The 25,193-nt window shown below is 47.9% G+C and overlaps 1 protein-coding gene across 2 annotated transcripts in view; it reads right to left on the bottom strand.

Moving 5' to 3' along the window:
* SIDT1 (SID1 transmembrane family member 1) overlaps window positions 1-25,193 on the bottom strand; it is a 146,259-nt gene that overhangs the window by 3,958 nt on the left and 117,108 nt on the right. The window contains exons 13-26 of one of the 2 annotated variants that reach the window (XM_077479648.1): window positions 23,872-24,011; window positions 23,671-23,744; window positions 22,473-22,539; window positions 22,000-22,073; window positions 21,787-21,910; window positions 19,396-19,513; window positions 16,721-16,857; window positions 16,470-16,578; window positions 15,150-15,164; window positions 10,009-10,085; window positions 9,147-9,193; window positions 3,903-4,008; window positions 3,477-3,587; window positions 727-840 (exon numbers count right to left, since the gene is read on the bottom strand). In XM_077479648.1, the coding sequence (XP_077335774.1) occupies window positions 727-840; window positions 3,477-3,587; window positions 3,903-4,008; window positions 9,147-9,193; window positions 10,009-10,085; window positions 15,150-15,164; window positions 16,470-16,578; window positions 16,721-16,857; window positions 19,396-19,513; window positions 21,787-21,910; window positions 22,000-22,073; window positions 22,473-22,539; window positions 23,671-23,744; window positions 23,872-24,011 (1,313 nt within the window). The remainder of the gene's footprint in view (window positions 1-726; window positions 841-3,476; window positions 3,588-3,902; window positions 4,009-9,146; window positions 9,194-10,008; window positions 10,086-15,149; window positions 15,165-16,469; window positions 16,579-16,720; window positions 16,858-19,395; window positions 19,514-21,786; window positions 21,911-21,999; window positions 22,074-22,472; window positions 22,540-23,670; window positions 23,745-23,871; window positions 24,012-25,193) is intronic. The other variant, XM_077479649.1, reaches the window with a different exon arrangement.

The following is a 25,193-nucleotide window of genomic DNA, read 5'->3' as shown; positions in this document are numbered from 1 at the left end:
TGCGTCATAATAAAGGAGAACAGTTATTTGGAAAGATGCTGAGCGTATATCTTTTGTGTCTGTTCCCTACTGCAGTAGTTATTATTCATTTGGAACCACTAATCAATATGAGGACAGGAGTTGCCTATCTATAAAATATTTAAGTCAAAACTGAATATCTACTTCAGCTACAAAAAAATCTTATGGGGCCCATTTGTCTCGGAACGCATGAGCAATTGTGAATTTTTCAGTATACTCAGCCGTCCTCTATGGTTCTGTGTGCTCCTGTAGAAGATAATAACTGTAGACTATGGACATTTTCCAATATGGACCAACCTTTTAGGCCATGCATTTATCTCCTGAGGATAATAATTCATATCCACTGCAATAACCAACTTCCCCTTCTGCTGCTATATAATTATATCTAAGGGTAGCTGGTTTGTTTCATGTACTGAGTGCCAAATTTCCTCAAACCCTCCAGGCTCCTATCTTCCCTGCTGTGCCTTATGGAGCTGCTGTCCAGACACATGGTCAGAGGTCCCCAGAGGGCTGACCAATCAACTGCCTGATTTAAAAAAAAAACATCTCCCAGCTCCGGAGTATGTGGTGTGACGTCACCCAGTGGTCTGGCAGCAGGTAGTTCATTTGTGGACCGGTATGCCCAACCGGCAGCGTGGGCAAGCGTTCTGGCCATTATTGGTGCACTGCACTGTGCACATGTATCTGCTGTTGGCGGTGCTTACTCACCAAGAATGAGAAGAACATGGCAGTGGCTGACAGGAAGTGCCAGATATCATGGTCATCGAAGAAATGCATGATAATACACTCCCGATTCTTCTCCCGGGACTGCGCCGGGGTCTCCTGCAACAATACAAATGGCAGCTAATGAATACCGAAACACCAAAAGTAATTCAGGCACCGCTAACATCCGCTCTGCCTGAAATTAAACTAAAGTAAGGATGATCAGAATACATATCTCGGTGTAATAAATACATGGGTGCAGACTGAAAGGAGGGCACTTTGCAACATGAAAATGGTTAAACACTTAAGTCTGAACAAAAGATGCAGTATTGTTAAATGCGTATAAGAGATTGTACAGGTGACATATCAAAAGGGATTCAACAAGATGTTTAGATTGAGGCGACCTACACGGGAAATGAAAAAGGCACCCCAGTGCCACCCTTGGACCCAAACACCCCTATTGGGTGCTGTACTGTGCATGGGTGGGGGCAAGAGACATAGATGTTTGTTGGCCCTATGATCCATTAGAAACGGAGAGATATAAGAATTGTTTTTTTTTATATAATTGATAGATGGGGGGGGGGGGGGGGGGTGTAAGGGAGAGGCAAGCGGGGGGTGGGGTATGCGTTTGTGTGCAAAAAGAACAGACATGTGTATTGTGTTAAGGCTGAGCCTGGGGGTCTGGTGTTTGTGTAGCTTGGAGAATGGCTTGAAATTCCATGGATTCTCTAAAGTGGTGCCAGCATGCCCCGGTATTTTGGTATTTTGTTGGCGTATCTTTTGCTTGGTGGATTACATTTTCCATTTCTGCTATTCGCTCAATGCGGCTGGAACCAATTCACAATAGTGGGGGGGATTAGGACTTTTCCAGTGTACATTGTTTGGCCACATTGATGAGGTGGAGGGTAAGGGATTTTTTTGTAGGCTGAGTGGGGTATGGATGTGTGGTGGAGCAGATACTGGGCCGGGGTAAAGTCTGGGGTGAAAGTCGTTATACTTGCTGTCAGAGGGTGGACTTCTTGCCAAAAGGGTTGTAAGATTGTGCAGTCCCACCAAATATGTAACAGGGAGCCTAGAGCCGAGTCGCATCTCCAGCATAGCGGGGAGGCCTGAGGGTGAAACTTGTGAATCCTGTCAGGCAGGGCTTGTGCTATGACTAGGCAAACGAGGCAGCCGCCTAGGGCACACTCCTGCCTAGGGCACTCGGCCACTGCTGTTACTACTCTCTTCTCTCTGCAGCAAGCAGCCGCTGCTCCGTTCACACATAGTGTCAGAGGCGCAGCACTGGTAGAGGACCGTGTCTGTGTCCCGACTCCTGAATGAATAGAAGCAAGCAAACATTCACTGATGGACACTGGTAGGCTGCATTGATGGGCGCTGGTGAGGCTGCATTTGATGGGCGCTGGTGAGGCTGCCTGGATGGGAGCGCTGGTAGGCTGCATTTGATGGGCGCTAGTGAGGCTGCATTTGATGGGCGCTGGGGAGGCTACACTAATGGGCCCTGGTGAGGCTGCACTAATGGGCGCTGGTAGGCTGCATTTATGGGCACTGGTAGGCTGCATTGATGGGCACTGGTAGGCTGCATTGATGGGCACTGGTAGGCTGCATTGATGGGCACCGGTAGTCTGCACTGATGGGCGCTGGTGAGGCTGCATTTGATGGGCACTGGTGAGGCTGCATTTGATGGGCGCTTCATTAAAAAGGTGAGGAATACATGGGCAGAGAAAAGGGGGGCGGCAAAATTAGGTTTTCACCTAGGGTGTCAAAAATCCTTTCACCGCCCCTGTTGTCGGGCATCCTATAACATCTAGAGTATATTTTACAACCATTTTCTTGTGCCGAAACGTTAATTGATCCCTTATGAATGTGGTCGTACATTCGCTCCCACTCATCCCTAGATAGGTCCAGGGCGAGCTCCCTTTCCCATTGCTGGCTTATTTTCTTCACCTTGGGATCATAGTCATTGAAAAGGAGCGAGGATACAACCGAGATCAAGTGTCTTAGCGGCACTGTGCTGGTACATAGTGCTTTAAAGGGGGAGTAGTCTCTGTACCATTTAAAGAGGGGTCTTATCTTATTAAGAAAGTGTCTGATTTGTAAATAGTGATAGAATAAGATGGTGCGATTAGGAAATCGTGAGGCGATGTTCTGAAACGGTATCAGCTGGTCATTAAGAAAAAATTGTCCTGCCTTAATTACCGATCTACAGCTTAGGCTGGTAGGGTCGTTAACCCTAAGGCTGGGAGGGAATTCTGGGTTTTGGTCTAGCGGGGTGAGAGGCCCGGGGGACGGGATCAGGGTGTTTTTTTTGCATACCGTCCGAAATGTCAACAACGTTATCCCTTTCCCTACATGTTTTGCTACAAATTGCTGCTTCATCAGGGAATAGAAAGTGCACATACGCAATGGTGTTTTACTTTCACCATGCTGATATAGTAATGGCCTGCAGGGTGCGCTGCTATGTACACAGGATGTGACATAGAGCGAGCTGTAGAGCCCTCCTCCAGAGGCCAGAATAGATAGAAGTTTTGGCCAGATGACGTCACTCGTGGCTGGGACAAGGTCCTTCAGCAAAAAAGTCCAAAGTGCGCCCCCTCACCATGGGCACCTTCCAGCACCAACTACTGCTGAAGCACCCAAGGCAGCCACCTTTTTCTAACTACCCCTCGACCCAGTCCTGATGTCACCAGCCAAAGAAATGCTCTGGATGAGATGCCAAGAGGACATTTTGTATTTAATTATTTAGTGGACATTACCTCCCAACTGCTCAGGTTCTGGAAGAAGAAGTACAAAGCTGCAGCCCAGACTCCAGCGGTGGCAATGATGCAGAAGAGCGGTAGTGGGCGAATCCTCTCTGCACTGCGTAGCTGTGAACGAAGAAGATGTGAGTGCTACATATTACATGGTATGGACAGCATTACACTTCTAACAGTCTACTGTGACTCCTCTTCGCCACCAGAGGCCCTCATACATGAAAGAGCTAGTTAGTGTACTCTACGGTTGTTCTTAAAATAATATGCAATAGTCTCTAGTTGACACTGCTGCCCCCTCCCTCAATGCTGTGTTGCTATTAAACACTGGCTTTTAATTTCAAACCCAACTGCACTCAAAATATATAACTTTTCTTTCTAGAGAACCAAGAAGGCTCTGGACAGGTAGGAGAATGCTGAGATGAGAGTTACCTTCATGATGATGTAGAAGGCCAGATAGAGCAGCAAGTTACAGATGAAAATGCCCAGCAGATAGGAGGCGAAATCCCGGGGACGGAAGACCAGTCCGAAGATGGCGCTGAGAGGGAAGAAGGAAAAAGGTTAAGGGTCGTGATCAGGGAAAAAAAAACGAAACAAAGACTGTAAGACGAGAATGAGAAAACCCCATTCATAGATTACAGTGACAACTTCTGGAAGAAAAGAAATTGTATTTATTAGTTTGAGTAACATTTCTAGAGTTCTGACATACACAAATGATTTGGACCAGTGCACAAAGCAAGGTTCATAAAGACATGGATGAGCGAGTTTGGGGTGGAGGAACTTGACTGGCCTGCACAGAGTCCTGTCCTCAACCTGATAGAACACCTTTGGGATGAATTAGAGCGGAGACTGTGAGCCAGACCTTGTCATCCAACATCAGTGCCTGACCTCACAAATGCTCTTCTGGAAGAATGATCAAACATTCCCATAGACACACTCCTAAACCTTGTGGACGGCCTTCCCAGAAGAGTTGAAGCTGTTATAGCTGCAAGAGGTGGGCCAACTCAATATTAAACCCTACGGATTAAGACTGGGATGCCATTAAATTTCATGTGCGTATAAAGGCAGTCGTCCCAATACTTTTGGAAACATAGTGTATCTGTGAGGGTTCTCATTCTTACAGGCTCTGAACACACAGAGGATGCTCTTAGATACACAGGTATTATTCTTTGGATATGGCATACAAATGTAGATCCTAATGTGGGGTTTCTGTGATATAGCCACTGGGCATCTAGTCTCTTTTGACATTCTGAGGGTTCCATTCAGGTGGGTTCACAGTATGGACCTTATGTTTTTTTTTCCAATTTGGTAGATATGGAGCTCTGGCATAAAGCACCCTATGGCTCCCCTAGGTCCTTGATTGGATTGGCAGTCCTGGGTCCCAAGGTGAGGATGCTTATACTGGCTGGCATGCTATCTTACCATCATGTGTGTGATGTGCAGTGATTAACCATAACATTACGACCACCTTCCATAAAATGGCCACCCACCTAATATTGAGTGGGTCCCCTTTTTGTACCCCCTCCCCCATACCACCCCCCATTATTACACAGGATGACTCCCCCATAATACCCCTGATTACACAGTGTAGTATGGAGGGGGGCTCCATACTACATTGCCACTTATTAACCATCAGTGAGGTGATGTTTCTGCAGAAAGGAGGGTTATTGCTGAGGGTGGAGAAGTGCAGAGGGGGGGTTATAATTGAGCATGGAGAAGTGGGGAGGGGTTATTGTTGAAGGTGAAGATGCGGGAAGGGGGGTTATAATTGAGGGTGGAGAAGCGGGGAGGGGTTATTGTTGAAGGTGAAGATGCGGGAAGGGGGGTTATAATTGAGGATGGAGAAGTGGGGAGGGGTTATTGTTGAAGGTGAAGATGTGGGAAGGGGGGTTATAATTGAGGATGGAGAAGCGGGGAGGGGTTATTGTTGAAGGTGAAGATGCGGGAAGGGGGGTTATAATTGAGGATGGAGAAGCGGGGAGGGGTTATTGTTGAAGGTGAAGATGCGGGAAGGGGGGTTATAATTGAGGATGGAGAAGCGGGGAGGGGTTATTGTTGAAGGTGAAGATGCGGGAAGGGGGGTTATAATTGAGGATGGAGAAGCGGGGAGGGGTTATTGTTGAAGGTGAAGATGCGGGAAGGGGATTTATAATTGAGGGTGGAGAAGCGGGGAGGGGTTATTGTTGAAGGTGAAGATGCGGGAAGGGGATTTATAATTGAGGATGGAGAAGCGGGGAGGGGTTATTGTTGAAGGTGAAGATGCGGGAAGGGGATTTATAATTGAGGGTGGAGAAGCGGGGAGGGGTTATTGTTGAAGGTGAAGATGCGGGAAGGGGGTTTATAATTGAGGATGGAGAAGCGGGGAGGGGTTATTGTTGAAGGTGAAGATGCGGGAAGGGGATTTATAATTGAGGGTGGAGAAGCGGGGAGGGGTTATTGTTGAAGGTGAAGATGCGGGAAGGGGGTTTATAACTGAGGATGGAGAAGCGGGGAGGTTGTTATTGTTGAGGGTGGAGAAGCGGAGGGGGGTTATTATTAAGGCTCAATGCACACTGGAGCTCATAAACTGCAGTTTATTTGAGTTTGGGCATTTTTTTTAAAAGCCCATAAACTCCACTCTATGTTAGCCTATGTGTCCATACACACATGGACGTTTTTTTTAGCTTTAATGAGCAGTGGAGTTTATGGGCTTTTTTCTGAACGCCAGAAATTCGCGTTCAAAGTGCAGTTTTTCACCGCCAAAAAGCGACAAACGCCGATAAACGCTCATAAACGCGCGTTAATTAGTGTTCAGCATTCTATTTTTTCAATGCATTGTGGGAGTTTGGAATGCACTGTGGGATTTTTGGAGTGTCCTCTGTGTATTTTTATTGAAAACGCCCATAAACGCTAATAAACGCTAGTACAAAACGCTGTTAAAAGCAAGTTTTTCAACCAGCGTTTTCTGCCAGCAATCTGTCGTCCAGAAAAAGCTTTTTTGAGCTTCAGTGTGCAATGGAGCCTTAGGAAGGAGAAGTGGAGAGGGGGGGTTATTAAGGAAGGAGAAGCATAGAGGGGGGTTATTATTAAGGGTGGAGGAGTGGAGAGGGGGGTTATTATTAAAGGTGGAGAAGCGGGGAGGGGGTTATTGTTGAGGGTGGAGAAGCAGAGAGGGTGGTTATTATTAAGGGTGAAACGGGGAGGGGGTTATTATTAAGGGTGGAGAAGCAGAGAGGGGGGTTATTATTAAGGGTGAAACGGGGAGGGGGTTATTATTAAGGGTGGAGAAGCGGAGAGGGGGGTTATTGTTGAGCCCACAGCTGTCAATCACTACCCTGCACTACAACACCCAGCAGCCCCCCCCCCCCCCCAAGAAGTTCTGCAGCAGCTGAGACTCCCTGAAAAGTTATCAGAGATGGTGGGAAGGGGGCCCGGCTCAGGACAGCACACAGTGTCTCTAAGGGAGACAATCTACTCACTGTGCATAACCATGTAGTCCAGGAGCCCGCAGGGGAGGGGTGAGAGGGGCGGAATGCAGCATGTCGGGGAAGAGACTCAGTTCATTCGGACTGGGGCAAGGGGAAGGGGTAGGCAAGTAGAAGAGACACTGCGGGGATGTGACTTCACTTAACCTAGATAGAAAGGAGAAGAAAACGAATGCACTTGACTTATCAGTGTTTGGGGCCCTCCAACAATTAATGGGCCCTGGGCAGATGCCCCATTTTCCCTGTGTTAAAGATGGCCCTGTGGCCATCCACATGATGTAAAAAAAAAAAAACCTGATTGATTAGACCAGGCCACCTTCTTCTATTCCTTCTTGGTCCATGATGCTGTGGCCATGATGATGGTCCGTGCTCTGATACTCATGTGTCCATTGTAGGTACTTTTTTCTGTGAACATGGGTCAGCATGGACACCCAGACCTGCAGCTCTGAAGCTACAGTACCTCTTCTACTGGATCAGACCACGAGGGCCAGCCTTGGCTGCCCATGGCCCGTTCCCTGGTTTTCCTTCCTTTGACCACTTGTGCTAGGTCCTGACCACTGCAGACCGGGAACATCCCACAAGATCTGCAGTTTTGGAGTTGCTCTAACCCAGTCATCTAGTCATTACAATTTGGTTACTGTCAAAGTCACTTAAATCCTTACACTTGCCCCTTTGTTTATGCTTTCAATATATCAACCTTAGCGATAACACGTTAAAGCTGAGCTCCACCCTAAAGTGGAGCTTCCGCTCATTGGAACCCTCCCCCTCTCCGGCGCCACAATTGGCACCTTTCAGGGGGGAGGGAGGTGCAGGTACCTGTACAGTACAGGTATCTTCACCCACTTCCGGCATAGATATCTGCAGAATCTACGCCCCTTTCCGAAGGTCCCCCGCTGTCTGCTGGGAAACACACGGATCCCAGAGGCAGCGGGGACCATCCTTATTGCGCAGCGCGACTCGCGCATGCGCAGTAGGGAACCGGGAAATGAAGCCGCAAGGCTCCACTTCCTGATTCCCATACCCAAGATGGCGGCGGCAGCACCCGAGAGACGATCGAGAGATCGGCTTCGGATGCCGACATCGCGGGCGTGCTGGGCGGGTAAGTGTCATTATTTTAAAAGTCAGCAGCTGCAGTATTTGTAGCTGCTGGCTTAAAAAAAAAAAAAAACGGCGGACTCCCGGCGGACTCCCGCTTTAACTTGCTGCCTAATATATCCCACTGACTTTAAGGTGCCATTGTAATGAGATATTCACCTGTCAATGGTCATAATGTTATGGCTGATCGGTGTATGGGCTTATTTAGGTATGAACTTGTTAACAATTGATGTATTGGGATGTCATTTTGTTAATCTACATTCTCTTGTACATAAAGATGTGTTCTTACCCCTGAAGAAGAGCTCGAAAGCGTAGGAAAAATCCAAAACATGGTATTACAACATTCGTAGTTTTGTAAATAATTTAATATCCTGTCACGTGTGAGAATGGAGCGAATGTCATTAGTGACGTGGTCTACTGTTTAGTCAGCCTGTGATTTTATTCTGTTTTTGTGACTTTGCACAAATAACAGCTATATGTATGTCCGGAATCAGCAACAGAGATGGCCAGAACTGCATGACTACACTTATAAACTGAGACCAAAGAATACATACGCTAAATTAACGTTAATTAATAGTAGTAAAACAAAATGCACACACCAGCAAACAAGCAACCCTGAAGATAAAAGTGAACTACAATCATATAACCAAAATATCTATAATACAATATATACAAGATGAGGAACACAGGTCATGGGGAAAACCAGAGATGCAAGGAAGTGGGGAACCAAGACTAGGATGAGGAACAAGGGGAGCAGATATAAGGCAGCAGGGTACAGGATGTAGGGCAAGAGCAAGAACAGGAGTAGGATAAAGGGCACACAGTATCTGGCAGTGAGGAAAGAAAAATAGTGTTGCAAAGTGCACTAGCAAAGGAGAGACTAAATACCCTCCCAGCAACCAGCATCAAGTGGAGACTAATTACTAGAAACTGCTAGCTGCTGGGGGATATCCGCTGATGGATAACAGAACTACAACTTCCCACTCTGGGAAACACAGCTCCACCCGCAGGTGATTCAGGAACCAACAACGTATTTTATTCACATCAATTGTATTGATATAGTTCCGGAAAAAGTCCCAACTTCTTTTTGGTAGTTTGATTCTGTCTTGGTACTTACAAGAACCAGTTGACAATGTTCGCGACTATAAGGAGAATCATACGATCCTGAGAATAGACAGAGAAGAAACAATGAGATGGTGAGCCGGGGATCTGGTGATCAGTAATCCTGCTCTCATGTACTTCACATAGATCAGATGGCTGATATAAATGATATCGGAATAAGAAGAAATAAGGTCTATGGTCTACGTCTTAAAGTAGACCTCTCGGTAACTTCACAAGTCTACAAAATAAATTCCTAATGTCACAATATACAGTACCAGAAATTCTCTCCACCTTTTATCATTAAAAAGCCATCTTTGAGCTCCAGTCAGTGCCATCAATCTGCTGCAGCAAGGTGGAAGCATTTCCTCAGTTCCCCCCCCCCCCCCCCCCCAGTCACAAGGTAAGAAGCTGCAGCAGCCAACAACTGCACAGGCTTCAGTATTTACATGATTTATAATGAGCAAGCATCTCAGTCCAGGAAGTAGATGGTGACCTTGGATGATGCCTGAACAAAGATGGCTTCTGGAGAGAAAAGCAGCAAAAGCAAAGCAGATGCAGACACTCTGGATGTACGGAGATCCTTGTCTTTCAGTAAGGATGCAGCAACTAAGGACTAGTAAGCTTCAATATATTCCTTTTTTGGGGGGGTTAGACACACTACATCAGGGAGATCTATTCACCGGCATCCCCAAGTGGTATGTGACTGTAGTGGGTTGAGTTCACAAGACACCATCTATAACTGAAATAAAACTTCTGGATGAGGAGACCCCTTTAAATGCTGTTTCATAATGAAACTGGAGACACACAGGAGCAATCTTGGCCCCACTGTGTCTTTAAACAACTTTCATATAAAGTGAAAGAAGATGGACGTTACCTACCATGTACATAGGGCGGCTGCACTGCTGCATACAGTCTGTATAGATGATCTGAAAGATGCGTCGGAAAATCCCAAAGTCTGTGGATAAAGGATGTAGATGATGGATAATAAACACACCATTGAAGACCCAGACTTAATAAACACAGCCATTGTCATTCTCAATATAGGAGAAAATGTATTACACTATATGGTCCAATGCTTGCGGAAAACTGACCATCACACCTCTATGGAAACAAAAAGCAGCGCTTCTAGCTCCTTAATTCTAGCTCCTTAATTAAACATCCGTGGTTGACAAGCCAGAAAATAAGATTGCCGACGTCAAGTGCAGCAAGACGTCAGCTTTATGAAGACATCGGTGTATACACCACAGACAGTTGACTGTTGCCAGCGACCTTCCGTTCATCACACCTATATGAGTCTGTTGGACATCCCATTTAAATACCATAGACACCGTTATGGAGTTGCCCCCCTTGTGACTATATAAGCTGCCAATTTTCTGGGAAGGCTTTCCAGTGTCCTCCATGGAGCCCTGACCCTTCTGAACACCTTGGGGATTAACTGGAACGCCATTTTGTGTGTCTGTGGGGGATTGTCCCATTAGTGAGGTCAAGTAATGGCGTTGGATAAGAAGGACAAAACCAGAGAAAACTCAACTGGCCAACCAATCTGCTTACCAACCGAATTAACCTGTCCAACAGTATGCGTTAAAAACAGGGGTTTAGTTATCACACATTTGCAAATGTATTCGTAAGCTGCAAGGCCCCTTCATGGCACCCTTTCAGTCCTAACCCTTCTAAATTTATGACAGTCTCCACAGTGGGAGTACATGCATTCAAATGGATAGCTAAGGGGCAGTTGGGCCTGTTTTAACTGATACTGTTGGACTGGTCAATTTGGTTGGTAAGCAGCCTGGTTGGTTAGTTGAGCTGGGAATTTTCACTGGTTTTGCCTTTCATGCGTTTGACCTTCCATGTGCTCCCTGCTGTCAAGGCCAGTTATAGGTGGGGGCAGAGGCCATCTGTTTGTTACTGGTGTAAATTTGGTGAGGGGGACACACTGGGCACCTTTGCTGCCATTGTGCTATGCACTGGGTGTCCAATGTGCCCATGTGCCTTTGAGGAGGATTGGGCTACTTCCAGGCCCACCTACCCCTTATCTATCCATTAGAATGCATGTGCTCCCACTGTGGAGACTCATAAATTTAGAAGGGTTAGGACTGCAAGTAATATATGGTGCCATGAAGGGGCCTTGCAGCTTACGTATGGGTTTGCAAATGTGTGCTAACTAAACCCCTGTTTTTAAACGTATACTGTTGGACAGGTTAATTTGGTTGGTAAGCAGACTGGTTGGTGAGTTGAGCTGGGAATTTTCTCTGGTTTTGTCTTTCTTATGTGTGCCCTTCCATGTGCTCCTAGCTGTGAAGGCCAGTTATAGGTGGGGGCAGGGGCCATCTGTTTGTTGTTGCATAAGAAGACCTTGCTTATAATTGGTTTTCCAGTTCATCCCAAAGCTGTCCAGTAGGGTTGATGTTAGGGGTCTATGGAGGACACTCAAGTTCCTCCACACCAAACTGGCCACGCCATGTCTTTATGGATCTGGCTTTGTACACAGGGGTACAGTCATGTTGGAACAGAAAAGGGTCTTCACCAAACTGTTACCACAAGGTTGGAAGAGCACAATTGTGTATAATGTCTTTGTATGATGTAGTATTATCACTACCCAGAAAACACATGTCCAGCCTCTTGTGGAATGGCAATAACTACACTGTGTTTAATGGAGATAAGATGGAGAGGCAGCGTTTGGCAGTGAAAGTTGACCCCTTCCAATTTATCTTTGTTTTGGATAGAATTTGTTAGAAGCTCTTTTGGAACTTTGTTGCTGTGTCCCCAACGGGGAAATTTCAAGTAAAATAGTTACAAGGGAGTATGTAAACGCTCCTTCTCCCCAATAGTTCCACTCCAAAAAAGATACAAAGTACCTCTTCTGGGATCCAACAAGTTACAAAGTTTCACCAGACATTATATCGAATTTCATTTAGGAGTCAGACCCATTTACATTTGTGCTGTGCGCTAACACACTTTATGTTGCGCATTAAACTGCGTTGCATTAACCCTCGTATTTTTTCACCTTCATGCATCTTATGCGTTAAGGTGAAAAACCTTCTGTTATGCAGCAGCCCCCCAGAACCCCCGTTTTACTTACCTGAACAAGTTCTTTCTTTCCCCAGGGACGAGCACACCAGCTCTTGCCAGTGTCTTGTGTCCTGATTCAATAGATTGATAGCAGTGCAGCCATTGGCTCCCGCTGCTGTCAATCAAATCCAATCATGGAGGCGCCGGGGGGGGGGGTTTGGGGCTATGGGGGTTGGGCCGAGTCCTGCTGTCTGTGTCAATAGACGCAGCAGCAGGACACGGGAGTGCGCCGAAGGAGAGCACTCCTCCAACGGGGCACTCGAGAAGAGGAAGAGCCACGAGCGTCACTGAGGGACCTCAGAAGGGGAGGATTGGGGCCACTCTGTGCACAACCAATTGCACAGAGGAGGTATGACATGTTTGTTACGTAAAAAAAAAAAAAAATGAGGGTTTAGTAACACTTTAAGGCAACCCTTTGAAAATATTAGGGTCACCGAAGTACCAAAACGTCTCCAAAATTGGACATGACATTAAATATTTGCAACCCATTATGGTGATCTGTAAATGAATGGTAATATAGAAAACCATGTAATGTGTTGCCTCATGTTCCACCAACCCAAAGGTGTATGGGCCCTTAGCTTTCCAGTCGCATTCACTATGGAGCAATTTTGGTGTTCTACAGCCCTTCTCCAGGACTTCTGTGAACCAAGCCTGAGTTTCATCTCCGAAAGAAACTCACACGCTCCTCTCAGAGAATCCGCAATTCAAAACAGGATGGCCATACCACAGGTTCAGGGCTCACCTGCCAGGAGGAACACCAAGACACACACAGTTTAACAGCTTTCCTCTGGGTCGAAAGCTTGCAAACCACTCTCACAACTTTAAACAACATATTACAAGAGTTTGCAAGCTGAGAGCCAAAGTGCTCCATGCTCCATGCTCTCCAGAATGTATTGTAGCTTTGGGATCTGTGTATGTACAACCAGGGGCATGGTTCATTCTGTTAGTCTACAGTTACAGTACCCTCAGGATCCCTGTAGGGCCTTCCATGGTACCCACTACCTACAGGACTTCCAGAGTTCCCTGAGAGGATGCAGGGCATGTCCTCTGAGCAGAAGGGTATTTTGGTCTGTCCGCTGCCAGTCCAGATTGACTTGACTACTTCCTTGCCTGCTGCCTGCCTGGAACTGATTACTATCTTGCCTTCCACCTGCCTCAACCCCTGCTATTACCTGATTACTGTTCTGCCTGCCTTGGCCCCTGCTTGGACCTGACTACTCTTTTGCCTGCCATCTGCCTCTATCCCGGCCTGGACTTGACTACTCTCTTACCTGCCACCTGTCCTATCCCCTGCCTGGAGCTAATTAATCTCTCACCTGCCTTGGAACGTGCCTGGACCTGACTACTCTCTTGCCTGCCTCATCCCTTGCCTGGACCTGATTACTCTCTTGCCTGCCTCATCCCTTGCCTGGACCTGACTACTCTCTTGCCTGCCTCATCCCTTGCCTGGACCTGACTACTCTCTTGCCTGCCTCATCCCTTGCCTGGACCTGACTACTCTCTTGCCTGCCACCTGTCTTATCCCCTGCCTGGACCTAATTAATCTCTCACCTGCCAAGGCCGCTGCCTGGACCTGGCTACTCTCTTGCCTGCCTCATCCCCTACCTGGACATGAATATTCTCTTGCCTGCCACTTACAGCTACCCCAGCCTGGACCTGACTATGTTCTTGCCTGCCTCATCCCCTGCCTGGACATGAATTTTCATTTGCCTGCCATCTACCTCTACCCCAGCCTAGACCTGACTACTCTCTTGCCTACCACCTGCCTCAACCCCTGCCTGCAACTGACTAGTTCCTTGACTTCCATGTGCCAAGACTTCTACCTGATTTGACCAATCTCTTGTCTGTAGCCCTGTGAAAAATCTCTACATTCTAGCCATTTCTATCATTTAAAGCTACAGGCCAGGGACAGTCAGGCTGCAGAGGAATAGGCTAAATCAGGGCTCAAAATGTCAAGTCCTGAGCTACTAGCCAGGCCTCAAGGGTTACTCGCCACCAGTTGCCCCAGCCTGCCCCACCCCGCTCCGCCACTAATTCCCCCCCTAAACACTCTCTCATAAATTCTCATGAAATGACACATAAATGTTTTATGCAGAATTAAGATATAAAAATAAATATTAACAACAACAACAACTTTATCTGTGCTCACCAATGCAGGCTGTGTACACCAATGTCCACCAATGCAGCCCTGTGTCCACCAATGCAGACGTGTGCCCACCATGCAACCGTGTGCCCACCATGCAACCGTGTGCCCACCATGCAACCTGTGTCCACTATGCAGCCTGCCTGTGCAGGGGAGGAGAGAAACAGGAGAGCAGCCCGGGTGATCAGAGCGAAGGGAACACAGCGATCACAGCTTTCATTTCAATTGTCGTGTTTCCGCCGATCAACATCATATACAGCCCCGCCCCCTGGCCTGGGAACTTTGATTGACATATCAACCATCGCTGGGATTGGACAGGTGATCTGTCTATCAAAGTCCCGGGACCAAGAGGAGGGTCTGTATCTGACAGTGAGCGGTGGGGAACACAACAATTGAAATGAAAACTGTTAGTGCTGTGTTCCCTGTGCTGCGCTCTGATTACCTGGGCAGCTCTCTCTCTCTCTCTCTCTCTCTCTCTCTCTCTTTCTTCTCCACTGTGATCGCTGGCAGAAGGACTCCCATTCCACCCAGGCTGCCGGTGGTGCTCCCCATTGTTTACAATGTGTAGGGGCGCAGTGCCTTCCCCCCAGTACAGGTGCGGCGTGGGGAATTGTGAGACTGGAATGCATTAGTGTCTCACTGACACTTCCCTGCACTGTTCTGCTGATGGGGAGTCAGCTGCCGGCAAGAGATGTTTTGCGTGCTGCTTGCAGCACCAGTGTCAGGGGTTGCCTACCCCTGGTCTAAGGCATTTAAAAAGTATTATGATATAGGATTCGATACACATACAAAGAAGAGCGACATTACCTGCATTAGATACATCTGATAGAGACAGCAAAGGAAAGAGAAAGAAAACAGTGAGAGACCAAGCCAGCCCATACAGACATTAGGATACAACCCCCCCCCCCCCCCCCAATACACAAGACTCAGATCACTGTATATAGCACACACTGGAGAGCACAATATTACAACATTTCCAAAACCAACCAAAAGTCAATAAAGGACCAGCCCACCCAAAAATGATATTTTAGTTTTTGGTGAGGCCTGGTGGGCTCAGCCAGCCTCTGGATTCTTAGGTGACCTGGATTCTCCAAGACTGAGATCTACCTGACGAAATTCCTGGCTCTGTTTCTGTGTACCTGGGAAGTTTGGGTGTTACCACCCCTTCTGTGTGTTCAAGCAGCTTCAACCCAGGATGGTGGAAACACCTCAAGTTGGGTACAGCAGGTGTACAGACGCAGGAGCTCAGGGCAGGGATGGTGGGAACCTCTTATAAGGGGCACAGCAAGTGCAGAGACCTGGGAACTCAAAGGAGGAATGGTGGGAGCCCCTCATAATGGGCACAGCAGGGATAGTGGGAAAGCCTCATAATTGGGACAGCAGGTGTACAAACCCAGGGACTCAGTGAAAGGATGGTGGGAGCCCCCCAGAATGAGCACAACAAGCATACAGCTCCAGAAACTTAGCACAGGGAAGGTGGGAGCCCCTCATACCTGACCTGGGAACTCACACGTGGATGATGGGAGACCCTCATAATGGACACAGCAGGTGTACAGACCTGGGAACTCAGCACAGGGATGGTAGGAGCCTTTCAGAATGGGCACAGCAAGCGTATAGACCCAGAAACTCAGCACAGGGATGGTAGGAGCCCCTCATACTGGACACAGAAGGTGTACAGACCCAGGAGCTCAGCACAGGGATAGTGGGAACCTCTCATAATGGAAACAGCAGGTATACAGACTTGGGAGCTCAGCACATGAATAGTGGGAGCCACTCATAATGGAAACAGCAGATGTAAAGATCCAGTAACTGAGCACAGGGATGGTGGGAGACCCTCATAATGGAAACAGCAGATGTACAGACCCGGGAACTCAGCACAGGGAAGGTGGGAACCCCTCATAATGGACGCATCAGATGTGCAGATTTAAAACTTCAGCGCAGGGATCTCACTAATAGAGTCCCCGAGATAGAAGAGACTGTCAGGGCACATATCTCTCCAGCATCCCCCAAACATCATTTTTGGGTTGACTAAGTCTTTAAAATTCTGATAAGTTCTGTAAATTATAATGACACAGCGAGTAAGAGGAACACATAGGAAACTGTCAGGAGGTCAGATTTACGTCTCACCAATCTTGAATCGCCCCATGTAGTAGATGTGTGTGCTGAGCGCCAGTGTCCCCACTACATGGATGATGGAGAAGAACACCCAGAACCACCAATGGTCCTTCCCGAAGACCTGAGGAGCAGAGAGAGATGACCCGTGACCATAAAAAGTGACCCGATGGCTCAAATATACCAAGAAAATCCTCAATATTAGGAAGTAATCATACACAGGACATGTTTTATCTGTCTGATATGTACATAGTAATCATACATACCACTCCAAGGACTGCCAGGAAGATGACGAGTGCAAAGGATGCATAGGCTGCATAGGCGCTGGCGTTGATGTCAGGGTGCCGGGTCTGGTACAGTTTCAGCATGCAAAGCCCGGCAATCATATACATGAAGGACGTGTCTGGGGAGAACAGAGAAACACCAGAAGCCCGTTACTACAACTGTTCAACAATATCTTATTTAGTCTCTATCCAATTACAGCTCAACTGATCTTTCTGGTTAAATACATTCCAGGAGCATCAAAACAAAAGGTGTGCAAAGTCTTACAGTTGGTTCCCGCTGCGTCGCTAAGGGGGTGCACCTGGGTGACACCCATCAGAGGGGTGACATCAGGGGCGACAGATAAGGCTGTGGATCCCCCTGCAACGCTGTCGGCTTTCTCCCTCCGGCTGCTCTGCAGAGGGATCGGTTGTACATACTTCCAAACCAGGGGCGACACAAGGTGGATGCTTGGGAGTGCTATAGCAACCCCACAAGTATTGCTAGCACCCCCATCTTTGCAGACATGAGACTCCCTATGTGTCCGAGATTGTTACTCCGCCCTCCTCTCGTAACCCTCCAGCTCCCAGGCTGTTCCCCAAATACCGAGCACCCTGACCTCCGCCTCTCCAGCCCAGAGAGAGTTAGGAAGCCGAGACAGCCAATGGGCGGTGAGCAGCGGCTGTGGGGAGGGAGCTGGTGCTGGATTCAAACAGCGGGAGAGTGAGTCTAGGAGCGAGCAAGAGAGACTGTGGGTGAGTGTGAGGACGGCGCTCATTACTGTTATACACTGCATAGTCTTCTCTGGCAGCACTGTGTTGTCTGGCTCGCTGTTTGCTTCCACACAAAGTCTAGTGGCCGTGCAGGCAGCCCCCGGATGGTGTACACACATGGTGGGAGCTTTAGAGGTGTGCTGGTGCCTGGGAGGCAGGTGAAATAATTTGGTGGGAAATCCTGACTGCTCAATTATTCTGCCAGGTGACCTTGTCTGGGGGCAGGGACTCACAGATCTCAGGTGATTTCCCCATTCTCTGAATGTATCCAGATCACACTCACCCTCCCCGATGTCTGTTGGCAGGTTGGCTGAGCCCATTTGCTGTGTTTCCTCTGCCCTGATGTAAAGGGTAACTCTTCAGACGTTGATGTAAGCGGGAGGGGGGTAAGGTGGTCTCTGGTAACCAAAGATCAACTTACATTAAAGTTCTCCTTTACACCAGGGTCTGCAGCATTCCCCCTTACATCATGGTCCACAGTGTTCCCCTTTACATCACAGTTCCCCTTTACACCAGGGTCTGCAGCATTCCCCCATACATCATGGTCTGCAGCATTCCCCTTTACACTGTAAGGGAGAACCCTGAAGAGTCTGGTGTAAAGAAGAACTCAGTGGACTCTGCTGGATTCTGATAAAAGGGGGAACTCTGCTGGATTCTGATAAAAGGGGGAACTCTGCTGGATTCTGATAAAAGGGGGAACTCTGCTGGATTCTGATAAAAGGGGGAACTCTGCTGGATTCTGATAAAAGGGGGAACTCTGCTGGATTCTGATAAAAGGAGGAACTCTGCTGGATTCTGATAAAAGGGGGAACTCTGCTGGATTCTGATAAAAGGGGGAACTCTGCTGGATTCTGATAAAAGGGGGAACTCTGCTGGATTCTGATAAAAGGGGGAACTCTGCTGGATTCTGATAAAAGGGGGAACTCTGCTGGATTCTGATAAAAGGGGGAACTCTGCTGGATTCTGATAAAAGGGGGAACTCTGCTGGATTCTGATAAAAGGGGGAACTCTGCCAGGCTCTTATGTAACGGGTCACTGTGCTGTAAGGTGGAACTCTGATGTAAGGGGGCGTTTTCCAGCCTCTGATGTAAAGGGGCATTTTTTCCGGCCTCTGATGTAAAGGGGCAGTTTCCGGCCTCTGATGTAAAGGGGCAGTTTCCGGCCTCTGATGTAAGGGGGCATTTTACGGCTTCAGATGTAAGGGGGCATTTTACGGCCTCTGATGTAAGGGGGGCATTTTCCTTCCTCTGATGTAAAGGGGGACTCTGCAGACTCTGATGTAAGGTGGTGGCACTGATATAAGGGGGAACTCTGATGTATGCTGGGGACTTTGGTGAAATGGAGGACTCTGATGTGAACGTGGCACTCATCCTGAATGTTGCACTCCATGTATTGTTTTGTTTGTTATTTGCTCGGGGTGGGCGACATAATTTTTTTTACTGCACCAGGTGACACCAACCCTAGTGACGCCACTGGTTGGTTCTCTTTAGAAAGAAGTAACCACCCTAGTAGAAAAGCCTGTCCCCTGCCAGCATGCTAAGTGGGGCCCTCGTTCTCTTTGTGGAAGTAGTGGTCTCTCTGCAGAGGTCCAATACACCCTCCTCTGAATTAGAGCTAAAGGTAGACTACTTAGCAAGGAGCATGAGGTTTGCAGGAGCAAAGAACTCTAGCTTGGACTCTGCAAGGGATGTGTTGGACCTCTTTAGAGAGACCACTGCTTGCACACAGATAATACAGACGTATAGTTTATTTTGAGTTCTTCCCCAGACAATGGAGAAGGTGAATCTGCCCACAGACAGCAACAAAAAAACTTGACCAGGATCGTAACCCTTATCACACTCCATCAATTTGCCCAAAAAAAAGGCCTGAACATACAAATTGAGTGAGTCAGTGATGGCAGCTCTTACCGAACTGGAAGTTGGAATAGTTGGGGCAGACGTGGTAACAAGCGCTGAGTACCCCCTCCATGGTCAGAGCGATGCCCATAGTGTAGAACAGGCCAAAATGCTTGGGGATGCCATATTCCTGCAAAGGGAAAATGATCAGCAAATGCATCTGATATCATGCAGAGAATCTTAACGACCACTAGAGAGGTGCGGAGCTGCCCATAATTGGCCATTTACAGTCCAATTGCTCTACAATCTCCTTTAGATCTAACAAAGCTTTGTAATGTGGGGCCGAAATCATCAACTCAATTTGTATCCAATCATCCTTGGGTTATATAGTCATTGGTAGGTATACATACAGCTCATTACACACCCTACAGTCTCACTGTACAATCTCCTTTAGATTTACCAACACCTATGTAGCGCTGGGGCCTGCCTGATTGGATAGATCCTAATATTGCATAGCTTTGGCAAATCCTAAATTGATAGCACAAAGATTGCACAGTCAGATTGTGAGGTCTATATTCATCTTTACATTTCCAGACTATGCCCTTGTACACACAGTCGGACATTCCGACAACAAAATCCGTAGGATTTTGGCAGACGGATTTTGTCTGAAACTGGTGTTGCATACACACAGTCTGACAAAGTTGTCGGAAAATCCGATCGTTCGTAACGTGATGACGTTATTTCGTTACGACGGGACTACGTTCAGGCTAGTAGCCAATAGCTTTGGTCTAGGAATTTGATCTGAGCATGCGTGGCACTTTGTCCGATCTGAAATTTTCTCTACACATGATCGGACAAGGTCCGATCGGATCATGTTGTCGAAAAGTTTTATAGCCCAGCTCTAAAACTTTGTCGGTCGGATATTCCGACGGAAACAGTCCGATGAAGCCCACACGCGGTCGGATTATCCGACAACACGGTCCGCTCGGACATTTTCCATCGGAATGTCTGACCGTGTGTACAAGGGCTATGACTTTTTAGGTTGGGTCTACCTGAATCATCCATTTCATCTAAACTATATTGTCAAAAGTATTGTGACACCTGCCTTTACACACACATGAACTTTAATGGCCTCCCAGTCTTATGCCCCATACACGCGGTCGGAAAATCCGATGGAAAAAGTCAGATTGGATTATGTTGTTGGAAAATCTGATCGTGTGTGGGCTCTATCTGACTAAAAATGTACACGTGTGGCTCAAGCCTTAAGCTGTGCAAAACAAAAATCTGCATCCGAAGACAGGCGTATGGAGAGTATTTTACACGCTTTGCATATTAATGTTTCTGCTAACATTTACATACGCCCAGTGTAAGGTGCAAATGTATCCTATTGGCTGCCACTGCTGCTCGGGGTCGGCATGTGAATGTCAACAATTTATAATCAGCAGCACCTGCACCGCTGACTACACACTTTTGATTTTTTTTATCTTGCCCCCCCCAAGGACCACCTGCATTCTTGGAGCCATGGATATTAGGTGAAAAGGGTTGCCTGTGCTCAGCAACCAAGGTGACAGGAATTGTCTGTGTCCTAGCAACCAAGGACTCTAGGTGACAGGGGCTGCTTGCATCCTAGCTACCAAGGACACTAAGAGACAAGACCACCTGCATCCTAGCACCCAAAGACACTAAGTGACAGGAGTTGCCTGTGTCCTAGCAATGAAGGTTGCTAGGTAGCAGAAACTGCCTTAGTCCTAGCAACCAAGGATACTACAAGGCAAGGGCTGTTTGCGTCCCAGCAACCAAGAACTCTAATCGACAGGAGTTGCCTGTGTCCTAGAAACCAAGGATTCTAGTCAGCTGGGGATGTCTGTGTCCTAGCTACCAAGGACACTAAGAGGCAAGGGGCATCTGCATCCTAGCAACCAAACATACTAAGAGGCGTCACAGGAGTTGTCTGCGCCCTAGCAACCAAGGATTCTAGGTAGCAGGGGCTGCCTACATCCTAGTAACTAAGGACACCGAGTGGCGGGGCTGTCTGCATTCTAGCAACCAAGGATGCTAGACAGCAGGGCCTATCAATAGTGTGACAGGTGCCACAGATTACACATTGTTTACTTTACATGTCGGCCCTGGGCAGCGGCAGCAGCAGCAGCGGCAGCAGGCAGTAGGGTACATTTGCACTGTACGCAAGTAAAGCAGGCGCCTCTTCTCTTTCTTTGCTTCAGCCTGGCCCCAGGTTAAGCAGTCTTAGAAATGAATTGGCAAGGACACAGAGAGGTGTGAGAGGACACCCAAAACTCCCAGGTGGACAGGAGTTGGGAATTATGGCCGGGAGATCTCACTGTTGGAGCATCCAGGACATAGAAGCCAGACTCAGCTCATCGGGCTCCACCTATAACAGAAATGCCACTTTTGAGTATACCGGTCCTTTGCCATCCCATGACAGGACGGTGCTGGGGAACATACCAGGGCATAGACATCTTTGGCCTCCAGCAAACTAAGGTGAAGGAGATCTCTGCGCAGAACGATCAGGAGGAAGAGGAATCCCAGCATAACATGGCCCATGTTACTCAGAATGTTATTAAAAGAGCTGAAATAAAAAATATATAATGTTTGAGGAGATAAATGTGAATAAAAAGAAGGTAAGGGACTCCCCGCCACCACCACAAGGTGACTGACCTGAGCAATCCAAGTGGGTGGGCGCACAGGAAGTTGTAGTAGCAGATATCTTGGTTTCCGGTCACATTTACCACCTGGGAGAAAAACACACAATGTACCCGTTATAATGGTTCAATTCACCCGCTGTGCAAGAGCAATGGCCAAGAGCGGGGGGAAGAGTACAAATCCTGAAACTATGGAAGGCTTTTATCGGTGAGCACACTAGAGAGATATCTCCTCACTTTTCTCCTGGAAAACATCCCATCCCCTAATGAATTCCATAAATATACTGATGGAGAATAGTCTACAGAAATGGGAAATGGGAGTTGCCCTGGGTTCCCCAGAACAGGAAGTGAGAGCAAATCACTAACAAACGGGGACAAAGACATCAATAAAAGCTTGCCTGAGGTCCTAACCCTTCTAAACTATGCAGAACTATAATATAAGTTTAAATTGTATCAGTTTGCTTAAGTGTTCTTTCAACAGACACGTACCGTTTGGTAGGTGATGACCAGCTGGACGACGGGAAGTGCGTAGAACACAGCGATGGTGATTATGTTCCTGCAGAAGAGAGTCATCAGAGAGTGAGACAGGTATATGATCCCCATAGGGGCAAACGCAGTGTGACATGTTATCTTAGGGGTGTCCCGGGACCAAACACCAACTAGGCCACCTTGTGGCTGCACCACCTAACACTATGTAAGCACTAAGCAACAACACGTACTAAGCACCAACTAGGCCACCTTTTGGCTGCGCCGCCCAACACCAGGTAGGCACTAAGTACCAACTAGGCAGCCTTGTGGATGCACTGCCCAACATCAGGTACACACTAAGCGCCGACTAGGCCACCTTGTGGCTGCACTACCCAACACCAGGTAAGCACTAAGCACCAACTAAGCCACCTTGTGCCTGTACCACGCATCGCCGGGTAAACACTAAGTGCCGCCCAGGCCCCCTGCACCATGGCTGCACCATCCAACAACAAGTACTAAGTACCAACTGGGTCGCCTTGTGGTTTCACCGCTCAACACCAGGTAGGCACTAAGAGCCGACTAGACCGCCTTGTGGCTGCACCGCCAAACACCAGGTAAGCACTAAGCACCAACTAGGCCATCTTCTGGCTGCACTGCCCAACACCATGTAAGTACTAAGTGCCACCTAGGCCACCTTTTGGCTGCGCCGCCCAACACCAGGTATGCACTAAGTGCCAACTAGGCAGTCTTGTGGATGCATCGCCCAACACCAGGTAAGCACTAAGTACTGACTAGACCACCTTGTGGTTGCACTGCCCGACACAGGGTAGGCACTAAGCGCCAACTAGGCCACCTTCTGGCTGCACTGCCCAACACCAGGTAAGCACTAAGTGCCACCTAGCCCACCTTGTGGCTGCACCGTCCAACAAGTAAATACTAAGCACTGATTAGGCGCCTTGTGGCTGCACCGCCCAACCCCAGGTAAGCACTTAGCACTACTAGGTTGCCCTGTAGCTGTACCGCCGGTTCTCTGGTCCTTGCTGGTGGTGCCATAGGATCCCATAGATCGGGGGTTGGGTAATATGCAGTTTTCTTTTTTTTAATAACTACAACTCCTAGCATGTCCTTCTCGCTGCATGCCAGGACTCTGCGTTCTTCAATTGCTGACACCTGTTGGAGATATTTGTGGTCGATAATCTGGAAGTCGATTCATACTTACCAGAAGTAAATCTTGTATTTCTTACTGATGGTTCGGCGGTCTTTGACGGCGAGGTCAGACACGTACAGGAAGGTCTGGAACAAGGATGATGATTATTTAGACTGATAATCATCACAACAATGGCAGGTGTATGCTGTCAAATCAGCGACTGGTGGCTTAATGCATCCAATACAAGACACTTGCTGTGTTTATCACACATACCTTGGTATGGATTACGTTTTTATCGCTATCCATTTCTGGGATGCCATCAAAATCGCTCTCTTCATCCGCAGAGCTGTCGGAATATGCTCGGGGGCGGGGAATGGGCGGAACAGATTTTCCGCGCCTCTGGCGGGACTCATCTATGGTGTTGGAGGGAAGATAAAGGGGATAAAAAGGGAAGGTGGGGAGAGAGAGAAAGGAATAGGGGGAGAGGACAAGAGGGAGAGAGGGGGGAGGGGGACGGTAATGGAATAAGAAGGAGAAAGAATGAGGGAGAGAGTGGAGGAGGAACAGAGAGAGAGAAATAATGGGGAAGAGGCAAGAGATAGAGAGAGGAAAAGAAGTGAAGACCATGACAAAATAAGAAAGAGAGAGAGAGAGAGCGAGAGAGAGAGCGAGAGAGAGAACAGAGAGAGAGAGGACAAAGAGAGAGAGAGAGAGAGAAAGGGAAAGAAAGAGGAGAGAGAGAGAGAGGAGAGAGAGAGAGAGAAAGAACGAGGACAGAGAGAGAGAGGACAGAGAGAGAGAGAGAGAAAGAACGAGGAGAGAGAGAGAGAGATATAGGAGAGAGAGAGAGGAGAGAGGAGAGAGATAGAGAGAGAGAGAGAGAGGGACAGAGAGAGAGGGAGGGAGAGAGAGAGAGAAAGAAAGAAAGAGGACATAGAGAGATGGGGGGGGGGGCAGAGAGAGAGAGAGGACGAGAGAGAGAGAGGACAGAGAGAGAGAGAGAAAGAAAGAGGACATAGAGAGAGAGAGGGGGGAGAGAGAGAGAGAGAGAGAGAGACAGAGGGCAGAAAGAGGGGGAGAGAAAGAACAAGGAGAGAGAGAGAGAGAGAGAGAGAGAGAGAGAGAGAGAGAGAGAGAGAGAGAGAGAGAATGGAGGTGAGAGAGAGAGTGTGGGATAAGGGGGGAAAAAAGAGAGAAGACATGAAAGAATGGGGCACAGGGAATAAGCACATGGTAAGGAAGGGAAGAGAATGAAGGAGACAGAGAGAGATAAATAAAGAGGAGGGAAGGGGGCAGAGAGAGAGAGAGAGATTGAAAGGAATGGGGGCGTGGCAAAGGGGGAGCAATAGAGAAAGAATGGGGCACAGGGAATGAGAACATGGTAAGGGAGGGGAGAGAGAGAATGCGGGAGACAGAGGGAGAGAGCACAGAAAGAAAGGGGAGGGGAGAGAGAGGGAGATTTAAAGAAGGATGGGGGGGGGGGGGAAGGAGGGGTGAAGAGAAAGAGTGGGGGGGAGGGAGAGGGTGTGGGATAAGGAAAAAAAAAAAAAAGAGAGAAAAAACATGGGAGAGAGAGAGAGAATGGGGAAAGGGAG

Source organism: Lithobates pipiens, unplaced genomic scaffold (assembly GCF_037356315.1).
Source record: "Lithobates pipiens isolate NorthernLeopardFrog02 unplaced genomic scaffold, aLitPip1_a1.2 Scaffold_16, whole genome shotgun sequence".
Classification (NCBI taxonomy): domain Eukaryota; kingdom Metazoa; phylum Chordata; class Amphibia; order Anura; family Ranidae; genus Lithobates; species Lithobates pipiens.
The sequence above is the reverse complement of the archived record's forward strand: the minus strand, read 5'-3'. Positions and strand labels throughout refer to the sequence as shown.